The sequence below is a fragment of the Ranitomeya variabilis genome, chromosome 4, assembly GCF_051348905.1.
Source record: "Ranitomeya variabilis isolate aRanVar5 chromosome 4, aRanVar5.hap1, whole genome shotgun sequence".
NCBI classification, from domain to species: domain Eukaryota; kingdom Metazoa; phylum Chordata; class Amphibia; order Anura; family Dendrobatidae; genus Ranitomeya; species Ranitomeya variabilis.
The window spans coordinates 484895404-484912550 of record NC_135235.1 but is presented as its reverse complement, the minus strand read 5'-3'; the positions used below and the strand labels follow the sequence as shown (position 1 = coordinate 484912550).

Genomic DNA, 17147 nt, shown 5'->3' with positions numbered 1-17147 from the left:
TCATTACTAAAGAAACACTGTTCACAAACTGCTGTAGCCAAGCATATTAATGGAAAGTTGAGTGGAAGGAAAAAGTGTGGTCTAAAAAGGTGCACAAGCAACCGGGATAATTGCAGCCTTGCAAGGATTAAGAAAGGCCATTCAAAAATTTAGGGGAGATTCACAAGGAGTGGACTGCCGCTGGAGCCATTGCTTCAAGAGCCACCACACATAGACGTATCCAGGACATGGGCTACTAGTGTTGCATTCCTCGTGTCAAGCCACTCATGACCAATAGACCATGTCAGAAGCGCCTTACCTGGGCCAAGGAGAAAAAGAACTGGACTGTTTCTCAGTGGTCCAAGATGTTGTTTTCAGATGAAAGTAAATTTTGTGTTTTATTTGAAAATCAAGGTCCCGGAGTCTGGAGGAAGAGTGGAGAGAAAGACAATCCAAGCTGCTTGAGGTCTAGTGTGAAATTTCCACAATCAGTGATGGTTTGGGGAACCATGTCATCTGCTGGTGTAGGTCCACTGTGTTTTATCAAGACCAATGTCATCACAGCAGTTTACCAGGAAATTTAAAGCACTTCATGCTTCCCTCTGCCGACAAGCTTTTTGGAGATAGAAATTTCATTCTTCAGTAGGACTTGGCACATGTCCACACTGCCAAAAGTACCAATACCTGGTTTAAAAACAACAGTATTACTGTTCTTGATTGGCCAGCAAACTCCCTGACCTTAATCCCATAGAGATTCTATGGGGTATTGTCAAGTGGAAGATGAGACACCAGACCCAACAATGCAGATGAGCTGAAGGCTGCTATCAAAGCAACCTGGGCTTCCATAACACCTCAGCAGTGCCACAGGCGTACATCTGGGCGATCGGCCGCGATCACAAGGGGAGCGTGGCCGATCGCCGCCGGGTGTCAGCTGACAGCTGGCACCTGGCACTAGGTGCCACGAGTGGTAACAGACCGCTCCTGGCACTTTAACCCCTGAAATACTGCAAGCGAATACGATCGCAGCATTCCGGAAGCCAGCACAGGGACTGACAGCCCCTCTGCCTTTGCATCGGAGACCCCTCGGCATGACGTGGGGTCCCGATGTTGCCACGGTGACCCAATGTCATAACGACATCCGGGTCACCAGAGCTAGGAAACTTGGTGATCATGCGCAGTGCATGATCACCAAGTTTCCCTGTCAGTGCAGCTCTAACAGCTTATATGGCATGCAGATGCTGCTTCATCTGCATGCCATAGAAGCGATCAGCCTGCAAAAAATGATTGTACCATAGTGGGACAAAGTAAGAGTTAAAAAAAAAAGTAGAATTTTTTTTTAACTAATTGTAAAAATATTTAAAAAAATCAAAAATAATAATTAAAAAATCAATATTTATTTTATCTCTAAATAAATATTTTAATAAAAAAAAATCTAAACACTAAAATTACTCATCACCGCGTCTGCAACAACCAGACCTATAAAACTATACCGCTAGTTAACCCCTTTAGTGAACACCATAAAGAAAAAAAAAAATGCTTTATCATACCGCAGAACAAAAAATGGAATAACACGCAATCAAAAAGTTGGATATAAATAAATATGGTAACGCTAAAAACGTCATCTTGTCCCGCAAAAACAAGCCCCCATACAGCTCCATCTGCAGAAAAATAAAAAAGTTATAGCTCTTGGCATAAAGAGATGCAAAAATAATTTTTTTTATATAAAAGTTAAAATGGTAGCAATAAAAACGTCAACTTGTCCCGCAAAAAAAGAGACCTCACTTGACTGTCGTCCGAAATATGAAAAAATTATAGCTCTCAAAATATGGTGATGCAAAAACTATGTTTTTGCAATAGAAACCATCTTTTAGTGTGTGACAGCAGCCAAACATAAAAACCCGCTATAAGGTCTCTTTCACACGTCCAGATATTTACGGTACCGGAGATGTCGGTGTCCGTGTGTGTAATACTTGCGGCACACGTGTGGCATGCGTGTGCTGCATCAGTACCACAAGGACGGGCGCCAGGAAAGAAGCGTTACACTAAGCGCTGTTCCCCGGCATCGGGTTCTGAACACGGCTCTCGTCATTCTCCTCTGCTCTGCCGGCGATCAGCGCGAGCAGTGTAGAATGAGGAGTTACATTTAAGTAATAAAAGGGACAGCAGGCGGCGGCTGATGGGACTATTACTCCCATCAGCCTACCCCTTAACAGTGACAGCAGGAGCGACAGATGGGAGTATTTGTCTGCACTCCTGCGCTGTAAATAAATACGGTAATTTAAAAAAAAAAAAAAAAACTGTGGACTCCCTTTATTTTTGATAACCAGCCAGACAAAACTCACAGCTGGGGCTGCAACCCTCAGCTGTCAGCTTCAGCAAGGTTGGATATCAAGAATAGAGGGGTCCTCACGCCATATTTTTTATTTATTTAAATAAATAATTTAAAAAAAAAAAACCAGCAAGGGGTCCCTCCCATTTTTGACAACCAGCCTTGCTAAAGCTCACAGCTGGGGTCTGGTATTCTCAGGCTGGTTAGGGTGCCATGGATATTGCCCCCCCAGCCTAAAAATAGCAGCCCACAGCTGCCCAGAAAAGGCACATCTATTAGAAGCGCCAATTCTGGTGCTTTGCCTAACTCTTCCCACTTGCCCTGTAGAGGTGGCATGTGGGGTAATATTTGTGGGGTTGATGTCACCGGTGACATCAAGACCATGGCTTAGTAATGGAGAAGCATCTATATGACACCTATCCATTACTAATCCTATAGTTGTATGGTAAATAAATACACAGTCAGAATAAAGTCTTGTATTTGAAATAAAAACAAAAGTTTTCATTTTTAGGTTTACAGAGAGCAGCCAGAAGACCACAGTGTCTAATTGCTCCTACTCCTGCGCTGAAAGAAGCACTTCACCTTTTTTCGGCAATAGAGGGGTTAATCGGCAAAGTTGGGAGCTCAGTCTGAGCTCTCAGCTGAGCTTAGTTAGCCACTCCTATCCCCTATATCAGTGATTTTCAACCTTTTTTGAGCCGCGGCACACTTTTTATACTTAAAAAAATCCCGGGGCACACCACCAACCAAAACGGCACAAAATGACACTAAAACAGTACATATTCTACATATAGTTAATAATATAGATTCTAAATGTATTTATACTCACTCAAACCTGGGCCTGTTTCGATAAACACAAAAGGGATATCCTGGCAGGAATGGTGGAAAGACACACACGAAGCTCTTCCTCAACAGTTCTCAGTCTCTCCCTGTTTTTAGTTTTTATCGCAGTCAAGCTTGAGAAGCCCAGCTCACATAGATATGTGGTCGAAAATGGGAGCAATGTCAAAATAGCTTTGTTGGCCAGAATGGGGATCTCCTTGGCAACAGATAACCAAAAACTGTCCAAAGGAAGATCAGCAAACTTTAGCTTTAAACCGCGATCTTGCTTCAGTTCAATGAGTTCCTCTTGCTCCTTTAAAGTCATGTCTTTTCCAGCAACGGATAATGAGCTGTATGGGTCCCTAACCCAGTCAAGGCATTCTGGGAAGGTTGAAGAGAAATAAAACGATTACTTCTCCTCAAGAGTTTTCAAATGTCTGCCAATCACCTTGCACATTGCAGCAGTGTTGTCATCATGCAGTTTCTCGGTGAGCGGGAACATCTGAAGGTTGCCACCCTGCACATGTTGCTGCCAGAGCTGCAACTTTAAACGGAATCCGTTCATTTTATCAGTGCTTGTAAGCAGGTTTTCATTTCGGCCTTGCATCCGTGTGTTTAGTTCATTCAGATATTGAAATATATCAGCCAGGTATGCCAGCTTTGCACACCACTCATCACTTGCAAGCAGCTTTGAATAATCGGGCCTCTCGTTTGTCAGAAATATTTTAAGTTCCTCTCGCAACTCATACACACGGGCCAGCACTTTGCCGCGTGACAGCCACCTGACCTCCGTGTGGAGCAATAAGATTTTATGTTCCGCTCCCATTTCTGTACACAAAGACGCAAATAAGCGACATCTCAAAGGTCGCGTCTTCACAAAGTACACTATGGGCACAACATCATCCAACACGGGAGCTAGATCTGCTGGTAAGGTCTTTGCAACGAGGACCTCACGGTGCAAGAAACAGTGGGTAACAAGAACATCTGGGTTTCTTTCTTTAACCCTACTTACAAAGCCTTTGATGCGCCCGACCATGGCTGTTGCTCCATCAGTGCAGACACCTGTGCAGTTTTCCCATGTAAGCCCACTTTTATCAAGATATTCCGATGTGACCTGGAATATTACCTCTCCTGTTGATTTTTCTGGCAGTGCCTTGCAAAATAGGAAGTTTTCTCTAATGGCTTCTCCATCCACAAAACGCACATTGGCCAACAGCTGACAATGTCCACTGATATCCGTCGACTCATCAAGTTGCAAGGCAAATTTCTTACTGATCCGCACCTTTTCCAAAACAACTCTTTCAATGTCCGCAGACATGTCATCAATCCGTCTGGCAATTGTGTTATCAGAGAGAGGCACTTTAGCTATCTCTTTGGCTGCGTCAGGGCCAAGCATCTCATTTACAATAGCTTTACAAGCTGGCAGTATTAATGTTTCTGCCACAGTGTGTGACTTTTTTGATTTAGCTATGAGTTCAGCAACAATGTAGCTAGCTTTGAGGGCTCTCTCATTTACCTTTGTGCTTTTTCTCAAAAAAGTTGCCCCTTTCTCATTGTTTGTACGTAAGCGTACAAAATACTCCATCGGCTTGTTTTGAACGGAAGGGTTTTTCGTTTGGAGATGGCGCTACTGGATAGTTTCTCACCACACACCAAGCACAGTGGTGTTGGTGCTGTCGCATCCCCAGTGAAAGTAAATCTAAATGAATGATAGCTTTCACTGTATTGCCTTGAGCTCACCGTCTTGTCTTTTTTCTTTTGTCGACCTCTCATACTAGGGCCTTCATCTGGGTTAGAATTGTGTCCAGGGTCCTGTTCGGCATTTGCCTTTTCCATTCTCAAATACTTCTCCATCACTGCTGAGAGAGTGTGCGCAGCCACACACTAAAATAGAAGAGTATTACATTATCTGCCACACTTAAAGGACCTCTGCCAGGTACTAAAAGTACCAGCTCATATGCTGAGTATTCTGCCAACAGTTCATATACTCAGGCAAAAGCTCATATAGTCAGCAACAGCTGATTAACTGTTAATGAGCTGTTGCTGACTTAATGATTATACACAGCATTATTGGCGGCTTTACCTTGGCGGCAGGCAAATGCGAGAGTCTCTCCGCTCTCAGGATGACACGCCGGCCTCGGTGACGTCATTAAGTCGCGCGAGCGTTCAAAGCTCGCGCATGTGTTATTCCGTGACTGCGCATCGCTGCGGAACAAAACAAAGGGGGCACCATAGTTTGGGGAACTTTCCCCGCGGCACACCCGATCATGTGTCACGGCACACTAGTTGAAAATCACTGCCCTATATAATCTGGCACCTGACAAACACGTGTCAGAGATAGCTTATGTTGCATAGCTAGGAGGATAGTTGTTTGGTTATATGAGAGAGAGTTTGGTGGATTTATCTGTGACTGTTGCTTGGGTTTGTAAGTGTGATAATTCCCTTTCATTCTCCTGTTTTGGTTTTTTGCCATCTTCCACTCCCCAATGCATTCCTCTGTTATATATGAGTGAATATTTGTATGCCTGGTATTTTCAGTTGCCCTAGTTTGTGTTGCCTTGTTCTTCTGGTTGGTGTATTGTGGTGCATGGCTGCTCCCCTCTTCCCTGGGTGGGGGAAGGGTACAGTTGGTGGGCGGATACAGGAGATAAGGCAAGGTACGTGGCCCTGGCATCTTCACCTTCAGAAGTAACCTGGAGAATAGGGCAAGCTAATGTACCCCTTAGCATTAAAGACAGGGAAGGAGCCAATGGTCCATGTTCACTCGATAACCGAGTCGTGATAACAACCCCTCTTCACCACCAATGAGTGGGCCTCGATGCGGGACATGTGTGCCTCGATGCGGGACATGTGTGCCATGTTGCGCTGCTTTGAATATGTCAAGAACTGGATACCACACTACAGGCAGTGATTCATGAGGAAGATGGAGAGGAGGGACAGGGACCATTTGGAACATCGTCAACACAAGTGTCCAGCCAGGGAACAGTGTTGGACAATGAGGAGGAAAAACAGCCGTGTTCCCAGCAGGGTGGCTCTCGGAGCAGCTCATGGGCATCACTGGAGTGTGGATAAAGGGATAGGGAGGACCCAGACGATACACCTCCCACCAGGGACAGCCTGTCGATGCCTCTGGGCAGCCTGGCACCCATGAGCCAATACATGGTGCAGTGCTACACAATGACTGCCAAGCTGTCTGTTTTGTCACCAGTGCAGATTGCTGGGTGGCCACCCTGCTATATCCCCTCTACTAGGGAAACGTACCATCATTTGTTCAGTCACTGGAGTGGGATAAAAAAGAGTCATCACAAGCAGACGCTGGCAGAGGCCCTACTGATGGCTTTCCCACCTGACAGCGGCGGCTCATTGAAACAAGAAAGGAGAGGCGGAAGTGTCCCAACAGGTTTGGCACCGCCACCACCTAAAAAGGCAGGGTTTGCATGGCAGCAATGTGGCAAAATTTCTTGAGCACACCACAACATACAGCACCTCCATGTGATACTGACGCTTACAGCAGGAGGCAGAGTTTCGACAACATGGTGGAAGACTGTGTGTCCACACAAATCCACCTACTAACTATTGGGTTTCCAAATAGTTAATATGACCAGAGCTTGCCCTGTATGTCTTGGAGGATCTGGCATGGCTTAATCGGCATCAGTTGTCATGTCAGAGCGTGTACTTAGCATTGCAGGTGGTATCATCCCAAATAGGCACATACGCCGGTCTACAGACAACGTGGGGAAGCGAACATTCCTAAAAATGAATGAGGCATGGGTCACAAAGGACATGACTGTACCTTTTGGCTGACTAAACCATTATACTAGTTGCACCCATCCATAGTTAAACTGGATTTTGCATTTGTTTCATTTTGGTGTGTCCCACAATTTAAACAAAAAGAAGGGTTGGCCCCCTCTTTCACGTATACCACCACAAACCCCTTCACCCCCATCCTCTACTTGGACCTCTCCAAGTTCTATAATTGTTAACTTGAAACGACAACAAAAAAAGTATGTGTATAAAAAACAAACAAAAAGTGGGATGGATGAAGGGGAGGGAGTTTTGAGAGGGATAAGGGAATTATAGATAAAGGGATGAATTGGTGAGTGAATGAGGATTGGGATGGAGGACAGAGTGAGGGGAGGGATGGATGGACCCATTTTTGATAACCAACCAAGGTAAAGCAGACAGCTGGGGCTGCAGCCGTCAGCTTACCTTAGCTGGTTATTAAAAATAGGAAGGAACCCACAAACGTTTTTTTTTTTTTCATTTATTACTAATATAAATTTAAAAAATGAAATAAGCCAGGTGGGGTGCTCTTTATCTTTTATAACCAGCTTGATGTACATATAACACCTGACTGACCCAAACATCCACGGGTCCGCCCATCACTAAATACCAGTAATGTATTTAATTAACTTGAAGGCGCAAGATTGATAAACTTCCACAAGATAAAGAGGAGGATATGTTATTAACCATAAAATACAAAAAAAAAATCAAAAAGTATTAAGTATTGTGGCACAACACTTCTATCCATGGAGTACTGGGTGACCAGAGATAAGCATAGGTGTAAGGTATACTAAAGGGATAATTAGAAAACTATATATTAGCAAAGGCTAAAATAAAAGGCAAAATAGAATCAGCCAAGGTAGGCCCTATAACATTTCACATTTGTATTTTCAGTAACGGGTCTACCGACTTCCTAACAGGGTAGAGACACTCCAAAAAAACAAATGTTGGTTTGCCTATCAGCTTGTCATAGCAGAATGAGGACTCACTCCTCAATGTACGTCCATAACTGGTTTAGTATTGCTCCTATGCAGCTCACTTACATGGCGAACTATAGGTACGGCATGTTTTAGATCAGGGTGGGCAATTCATTTTCACGAGGGGCCACATGAGACCGTGACTGTTGTGGAGGACCAGAACAACAGGCTGAAATTAATTCTTCTCAATAATGATATTAACATATAATTATAATTATTTTATATTAATGGTCTCCCTTAATATTGATCAGAATTACGTATGCTGACTGCCCCCTATATACTTTTTAACCCCTTTCTGTCTTTGGACGTACTATTCCGTCCATGTGGGGTGGGCCCTACTTCCCAAGGACGGAATAGTACGTCCAGCACGATCGGGGGGAGCGCGGCCGATCGCGGCCGGGTGTCAGCTGACTATCGCAGCTGACATCCGGCACTATGTGCCAGGAGCGGTCACGGACCGCCCCCGGCACATTAACCCCCGGCACACCGCTAACAAACATGATCGCGGTGTGCCGGCGGTATAGGGAAGCATCGCGCAGGCAGGGGGCTCCCTGCGTGCTTCCCTGAGACCCCCGGAGCAACGCGATGTGATCGCGTTGCTCTGAGGGTCTCCTACCTCCTTCCTCGCTGCAGGTCCCGGATCCAAGATGGCCGCGGCATCCGGGTCCTGCAGGGAGGGAGGTGGCTTACCAAGTGCCTGCTCAGTGCAGGCGCTGGTAAGCTTGCTGCACTCTAAGTGAGATCGGTGATCTGACAGAGTGCTGTGCACACTGTCAAATCACCGATCTGTAATGTCCCCCCCTGGGACAAAGTAAAAAAGTTTAAAAAAAAATGTCCATGTGTAAAAAAATAAATAAATTAAAAAAAAAATCCTAAATAAATAAAAAAAAATAAATAAATAAATTATTCCCATAAATACATTTCTTTATCTAAATAAAAAAAAAATCAAACAATAAAAGTACACATATTTAGTATCGCCGCGTCCGTAACGACCCACCTATAAAACTATATCACTAGTTAACCCCTTCAGTGAACACCGTAAAAAAAAAAGAGGCAAAAAAACAACGCTTTATTCTCATACCGCCAAACAAAAAGTGGAATAACATGCGATCAAAAAGACGGAAATAAATAACCATGGTACCGCTGAAAACGTCATCTTGTCCCGCAAAAAACGAGCCGCCATACACCATCATCAGGGAAAAAATAAAAAAGTTATAGTCCTCAGAATAAAGCGATGCCAAAATAATTATTTTTTCTATAAAATAGCTTTTATCGTATAAAAGCGCCAAAACATAAAAAAAAGATATAAATGAGGTATCGCTGTAATCGTACTGACCCGAAGAATAAAACTGCTTTTTCAATTTTACCAAACGCGGAACGGTATAAACGCCTCCCCCAAAAGAAATTAATGAATAGCTGGTTTTTGGTCATTCTGCCTCACAAAAATCGGAATAAAAAGCGATCAAAAAATCTCCCGTGCCCGAACATGTTACCAATAAAAACGTCAACTCGTCCCGCAAAAAACAAGACCTCACATGACTCTGGACTCAAATATGGAAAAATTATAGCTCTCAAAATGTGGTAACGCAAAAAATATTTTTTGCAATAAAAAGCATCTTTCAGGGTGTGACGGCTGCCAATCATAAAAATCCGCTAAATAACCCGCTATAAAAGTAAATCAAACCCCCCTTCATCACCCGCTTAGTTAGGGAAAAATAAAAAAAAATTAAAAAATGTATTTATTTCCATTTTCCCATTAGGGTTAGGGCTAGGGTTAGGGCTATGGTTAGGGTTAGGGTTGGGGCTACATTTAGGGTTGGGGCTAAAGTTAGGGTTAGGGTTTGGATTACATTTACGGTTGGGAATAGGGTTGGGATTAGGGTTAGGGGTGTGTCTGGGTTAGAGGTGTGGTTAGGGTTACCGTTGGGATTAGGGTTAGGGGTGTGTTTGGATTAGGGTTTCAGTTATAATTGGGGGGGTTTCCACTGTTTAGGCAAATCAGGGGCTCTCCAAACGTGACATGGCGTCCGATTTCAATTCCAGCCAATTCTGCGTTGAAAAAGTAAAACAGTGCTCCTTCCCTTCCAAGCTCTCCCGTGCGCCCAAACAGGGGTTTACCCCAACATATGGGGTATCAGCGTACTCGGAACGCATTGGAGAACAACTTTTGGGGTCCAATTTCTCCTGTTACCCTTGGGAAAATACAAAACTAGGGGCTAAAAAATAATTTTTGTGGAAAAAAAAAAATATTTTTTATTTGCATGGCTCTGCGTTATAAACTGTAGTGAAACACTTGGGGGTTCAAAGCTCTCACAACACATCTAGATGAGTTCCTTAGGGGGTCTACTTTCCAAAATGGTGTCACTTGTGGGGGGTTTCTACTGTTTAGGTACATTAGGGGCTCTGCAAACGCAATGTGACGCCTGCAGACCATTCCATCTAAGTCTGCATTCCAAATGGCGCTCCTTCCCTTCCGAGCCCTCCCATGCGCCCAAACGGTGGTTCCCCCCCACATATGGGGTATCAGCTTACTCAAGACAAATTGGACAACAACTTTTGGGTTCCAATTTCTCCTGTTACCATTGGGAAAATACAAAACTGGGGGCTAAAAAATAATTTTTGTGGGAAAAAATTTTTGTTTTATTTTTACGGCTCTGCATTATAAACTTCTGTGAAGCACTTGGTGGGTCAAAGTGCTCACCACACCTCTAGATAAGTTCCTTAGGGGGTCTACTTTCCAAAATGGTGTCACTTGTGGGGGGGTTTCAATGTTTAGGCACATCAGTGGCTCTCCAAACGCAACATGGCGTCCCATCTCAATTCCTGTCAATTTTGCAGTGAAAAGTCAAACGGCGCTCCTTCCCTTTCCGAGCTCTCCCATGCGCCCAAACAGTGGTTTACCCCCACATATGGGGTATCAGCGTACTCAGGACATATTGTACAACAACTTTTGGGGTCCAATTTCTTCTCTTACCCTTGGGAAAATAAAAAATTGGGGGCGAAAAGATAATTTTTGTGAAAAAATGATTTTTTATTTTTACGGTTCTGCATTATAAACTTCTGTGAAGCACTTGGTGGGTCAAAGTGCTCACCACACCTCTAGATAAGTTCCTTAGGGGGTCTACTTTCCAAAATGGTGTCACTTGTGGGGGGTTTCAATGTTTAGGCACATCAGTGGCTCTCCAAACGCAACATGGCGTCCCATCTCAATTCCAGTCAATTTTGCATTGAAAAGTCAAATGGCGCTCCTTCGCTTCCAAGCTCTGTCATGCGCCCAAACAGTGGTTTACCCCCACATATGGGGTATCGGCGTACTCGGGACAAATTGTATAACATCTTTTGGGGTCCATTTTCTCCTGTTACCCTTGGTAAAATAAAACAAATTGGAGCTGAAGTAAATTTTGTGTGAAAAAAGTTAAATGTTCATTTTTATTTAAACATTCCAAAAATTCATGTGAAACACCTGAAAGGTTAATAAACGTTTTGAATGTAGTTTTGAGCACCTTGAGGGGTGCAGTTTTTAGAATGGTGTCACACTTGGGTATTTTCTATCATATAGACCCCTCAAAATGACTTCAAATGAGATGTGGTCCCTAAAAAAAAAAAATGGTGTTGTAAAAATGAGAAATTGCTGGTCAACTTTTAACCCTTATAACTCCCTAACAAAAAAAAATTTTGGTTCCAAAATGGTGCTGATGTAAAGTAGACATGTGGGAAATGTTACTTATTAAGTATTTTGTGTGACATATCACTGTGATTTAATTGCATAAAAATTCAAATTTGGAAAATTGCGAAATTTTCAAAATTTTCGCCAAATTTCCATTTTTTTTTCACAAATAAACGCAGGTAATATCAAAGAAATTTTACCACTATCATGAAGTACAATATGTCACGGGAAAACAATGTCAGAATCACCAGGATCTGTTGAAGCGTTTCAGAGTTATAACTTCATAAAGGGACAGTGGTCAGAATTGTAAAAATTGGCCCGGTCCATAACGTGCAAACCACCCTTGGGGGTGAAGGGGTTAAGCTTGTACACATCCCCTTCTCTATATCGTACGAGCACCCACACAGCCCTTTATATGCCTGGCCTCCCTATGTACTGCGCGAGCCCCTCCTGGCCTCCCTATGTACTGCGCGAGCCCCTCCTGGCCTCCCTATGTACTGCGCGAGCCCCGCCTGGCCTCCCTATGTACTGCGCGAGCCCCGCCTGGCCTCCCTATGTACTGCGCGAGCCCCGCCTGGCCTCCCTATGTACTGCGCGAGCCCCGCCTGGCCTCCCTATGTACTGCGCGAGCCCCGCCTGGCCTCCCTATGTACTGCGCGAGCCCCGCCTGGCCTCCCTATGTACTGCGCGAGCCCCGCCTGGCCTCCCTATGTACTGCGCGAGCCCCGCCTGGCCTCCCTATGTACTGCGCGAGCCCCGCCTGGCCTCCCTATGTACTGCGCGAGCCCCGCCTGGCCTCCCTATGTACTGCGCGAGCCCCGCCTGGCCTCCCTATGTACTGCGCGAGCCCCGCCTGGCCTCCCTATGTACTGCGCGAGCCCCGCCTGGCCTCCCTATGTACTGCGCGAGCCCCGCCTGGCCTCCCTATGTACTGCGCGAGCCCCGCCTGGCCTCCCTATGTACTGCGCGAGCCCCGCCTGGCCTCCCTATGTACTGCGCGAGCCCCGCCAAGCCTTCGGGCTGGAGAGGGCATGATGCTGCCTGTGGTCCACTTTTTTCAGCCCCTCAGCTGTCTCTTTCCACGGGCCGGACTGGAACAGCAAGAGGGCTGTGGGTCGCACTTTGCCCAGGTCTGTTTTAGATAACCAAGGTGTTCACCTATACGTTTCCCAAGTTCTCTCCTGGTCTTTAGGGTGGCGCAAGTGCTTGTTCTCCAGCTCTTTGCAAACTGCCCAAGCGATTTGTCACATAGAGGGCAAGCTTTCACACCTCTTGGTAGTCCTAGTTCCTTCATACTTTTTACTGATGTTTTACATTTGTTTCTTAATAGGGACTGTCATCATCTGGGTATTCAAAACAATTTTGATTACAAGCGATTTCTCAAGTTTGCTAGAGTTTGTACGATCGGGAATAAGAAACACATATGCACCAGAGAGAAAGTAAGTATTAGCCATCAACTAAAGACATGGCGAAATGGAGAAATGCTGCCCTTCTGTGGATAGACATAAATATAGATGTACTAATGGCAATGGGTTCTGTCTTCGGTTTTCTCGGAGGCCTTTTTCACATGTCAGAATTTTGATTAGTACTCTTACATAAGTAAGTTAAAATCTGGAATGGCACCTACAAAGGGAAATTGTAATAGAAGGCCTAATACAATGTTTATTTTCTTTGCATATGTAAATAATATTTGCAATATAATGGTTTTATCATTCTTACTACATAGGATAAGTAAGCTTACATTTTTTTATTTTTTTTTATTTTGTAGGAGGTTGGAAATCTGTATGATATGTTCCACACACGCAACTGCCTTCATCGTCGGGCATACCAGCATAAAGTTGGCAACATCATTGAAACCATGTAGGGCAGGTTACCATAATTTTAGATTTTATGAAAGTTCCTTGTGTTTTCTTATACCACACCCAAACATTTGTTCTCCAAAAAACTGACCAGCACCTCTAAACAAAATACAGCAAATGTGAACAGGTGCAAGCTGCAATGACTGCATAATATACGAACCAAAGAATACAGCAGCACTCTGTATTCGCTGAGACGTATGCAAACATTGAATATATGACATTAGTTCTATATAGAATTTGCCTATGAAATGAAGTAATTGTCCAATTCATGAGATCCCACCAGCCACGACAAGGCGACCTTTCTTCCATGTGATCACAAACCTAATATTTATCAAACGTGCCTCTCTTAGGCCAAATACCTACAAATCTTTAGGGCAGGTAGGATCCCTAAACTTACACACTGACCAAACAGTGATAAAACCATTTGTTTTTTTGCCCATGTGAAAAATAATTCAAGGCTGAGGCAATTACTATTGTGTCTGTTAAAAAAGTGAGGTGATAAGTTGTTTCCTCTCATAGTGTTTTTTTCCGTCTTCAGGATTACAGATGCATTCTTGAAAGCAGATCCACATATTAAGATTGAAGGATCAGATGGGACTTACTATACAATCTCTGGCTCAGTGGATGACATGGTTGCCTATACCAAGCTCACTGGTGAAGTTCTTTTTATGGACTTTGGTGTTAGTTTTGCATTGGTGCTACTGACGTGACAATGTTTTATTTTATTCATTTTCAAGAGTTATAAATTCGAGTGCTGTACATGTGAACCCTATCTTCATTTTTTGGTTTCATGCAATAGATATGTTTGTTAACCCCTTTCTGCCATCGGATGGAATAGTCCGTCCGATGGCAGAACCCCCGCTTTGATGCGGGCTCCGGCAGTGAGCCCGCATCAAAACCGGGCCATGTCAGCTGTTTTGAACAGCTGACATGTGCCCGCAATAGGCGCTGGTGGAATCGTGATCCGCCCACGCCTATTAACTAGTTAAATGCCGCTGTCAAACTCTGACATCGGCATTTAACAAGCGCTTAAATGCGTGCACCCCTGACCCCGTCACGTGATCGGCGGGGTCAGCAGTGCGTCAGCATAACAACCAGAAGTCTCTTGCAGAGCCCTGTGGTTGATTATGCAAGATTGCTGTGAGTGCCGCCCTGTGGTCGGCGCTCATAACAGTGCTGTAATTCAGATACATTGGGACGATCTGAGCATCGCCTCTATGTAGCAGAGCCGATCAGGCTGTGCCAGCTTCTAGCCTCCAATAAAGGCTATTGAAGCATGGCAATAGTTTAAAAAAAAAAAAAGGTTTTAAAAATATGAAAAAAATAAAAGAATATAAAAGTTTAAATCGCCCCCCCCTTTCGCCCCATTCAAAATAAAAAAAAATAAATAAAAATCAAACCTACACTTATTTGATCGCCGCTTTCAGAATCGCCCAATCTATCAAAAAAAATAATTAATCTGCTCACTAAACGGTGTAGCGAGAAAACAATTCAAAACGCCAGAATTACGTTTTTTGGAAGCTGCGACATTGCATTAAAAATGCAATCATGCACGATCGAAAGAACATGTGGGCACCAAAATGGTATAATTAAAAACGTCAACTCGGCACGCAAAAAATAAGCCCTCACCCGACCCAAGACGAAAAATGGAGACGCTACGGGTATCGAAAAATTGTGCAATTTTTTTTTTATTTTTTTATTTTTTTAAGCAAAGTTTGGAATTCTTTTTCACCACTTAGGTAAAAAAAGAACCTAGATATGTTTGTGTCTATGAACTCGAAATGACCTGGAGAATCACAATGACAGGTCAGTTTTAGCATTTAGTGAACCTAGCAAAAAAGCCAAACAAAAAACAAGTGTGTGGCATTGCACTTTTTTTTGCAATTTCACCGCACTTGGAATTTTTTTCCCATTTTCTAGTACACGACAAGGTAAAACAAATGGTGCCGTTCAAAAGTACAACTCGTCCCGCAAAAAATAAGCCCTCACATGGCCATATTGAAAACTTAATGACTCGAGTATAAGCCTAGGGTGGAAAATGCAGCAGCTACTGGTACATTTCAAAAATAAAAATAGATACCAATAAAAGTAAAATTAATTGAGACATCAGTAGTTTAAGTGTTTTTGAATATCCATATTGAATCAGGGGCCCCATGTAATGCTCCATACAGTTTATGATGGGCTCCATAAGATGCTCCATATTAAAATATGCTCCATATAATGCTGCACAAATGTTGATTATGACCCCATAAGATGCTCCATAGACACATTTGCCCCATATAATGCTCCAAAAATGTGGATTATGGCCCCAAAAGATGCTCCATACAGATATTTGCCCCATATAATGCTGCACATGGCCCCATAAGATGCTCCATAGAGATATTTGCCCCATGTAATGCTGCACATGGCCCCATACAGATATTTGCCCCATGTAATGCGGCACATGGCCCCATACAGATATTTTCCCCATGTAATGCTGCACATGGCTCCATACAGATATTTGCACCATATAATGCTGCACATGGCCCCATACAGATATTTGCCCCATATAATGCTGCACATGGCCCCATAAGATGCTCCATAGAGATATTTGCCCCATGTAATGCTGCACATGGCCCCATACAGATATTTGCACCATATAATGCTGCACATGGCCCCATACAGATATTTGCCCCATATAATGCTGCACATGGCCCCATACAGATATTTGCCCCATATAATGCTGCACATGGCCCCATAAGATGCTCCATAGAGATATTTGCCCCATGTAATGCTGCACATGGCCCCATACAGATATTTGCACCATATAATGCTGCACATGGCCCCATACAGATATTTGCCCCATGTAATGCTGCACATGGCCCCATACAGATATTTGCCCCATATAATGCTGGACATGGCCCCATACAGATATTTGCCCCATATAATGCTGCACATGGCCCGATAAGATGCTCGATAGAGATATTTGCCCCATGTAATGCTGCACATGGCCCCATACAGATATTTGCCCCATATAATGCTGCACATGGCCCCATACAGATATTTGCCCCATATAATGCTGCACATGGCCCCATACAGATATTTGCCCCATATAATGCTGCACATAGCCTCATAAGATGCTCCATACAGATATTTGCCCCATATAATGCTGCACATGGCCCCATAAGATGCTCCATAGAGATATTTGCCCCATGTAATGCTGCACATGGCCCCATACAGATATTTGCACCATATAATGCTGCACATGGCCCCATACAGATATTTGCCCCATGTAATGCTGCACATGGCCACATACAGATATTTGCCCCATATAATGCTGGACATGGCCCCATACAGATATTTGCCCCATATAATGCTGCACATGGCCTGATAAGATGCTCCATAGAGATATTTGCCCCATGTAATGCTGCACATGGCCCCATACAGATATTTGCCCCATATAATGCTGCACATGGCCCCATACAGATATTTGCCCCATATAATGCTGCACATGGCCCCATACAGATATTTGCCCCATATAATGCTGCACATGGCCCCATACAGATATTTGCCCCATATAATGCTGCACATGGCCCCATACAGATATTTGCCCCATATAATGCTGCACATGACCCCATAAGATGCCCCATACAGATATTTGCCCCATATAATGCTGCACATGGCCCCATAAGATGCTCCATACAGATATTTGCTCCATATAATGCTGCACATGGCCCCATACAGATATTTGC

The 17147-nt window shown here is 43.9% G+C and overlaps 1 protein-coding gene across 2 annotated transcripts in view; it reads left to right on the top strand.

Annotated features, from left to right (window-relative positions):
* Positions 1-17147, top strand: part of SAMHD1 (SAM and HD domain containing deoxynucleoside triphosphate triphosphohydrolase 1) — a 610883-nt gene that overhangs the window by 112332 nt on the left and 481404 nt on the right. For both annotated transcript variants that reach the window (XM_077251917.1, XM_077251916.1), the window contains exons 9-11: positions 12888-12996; positions 13326-13417; positions 13955-14070. In XM_077251917.1, the coding sequence (XP_077108032.1) occupies positions 12888-12996; positions 13326-13417; positions 13955-14070 (317 nt within the window). The remainder of the gene's footprint in view (positions 1-12887; positions 12997-13325; positions 13418-13954; positions 14071-17147) is intronic.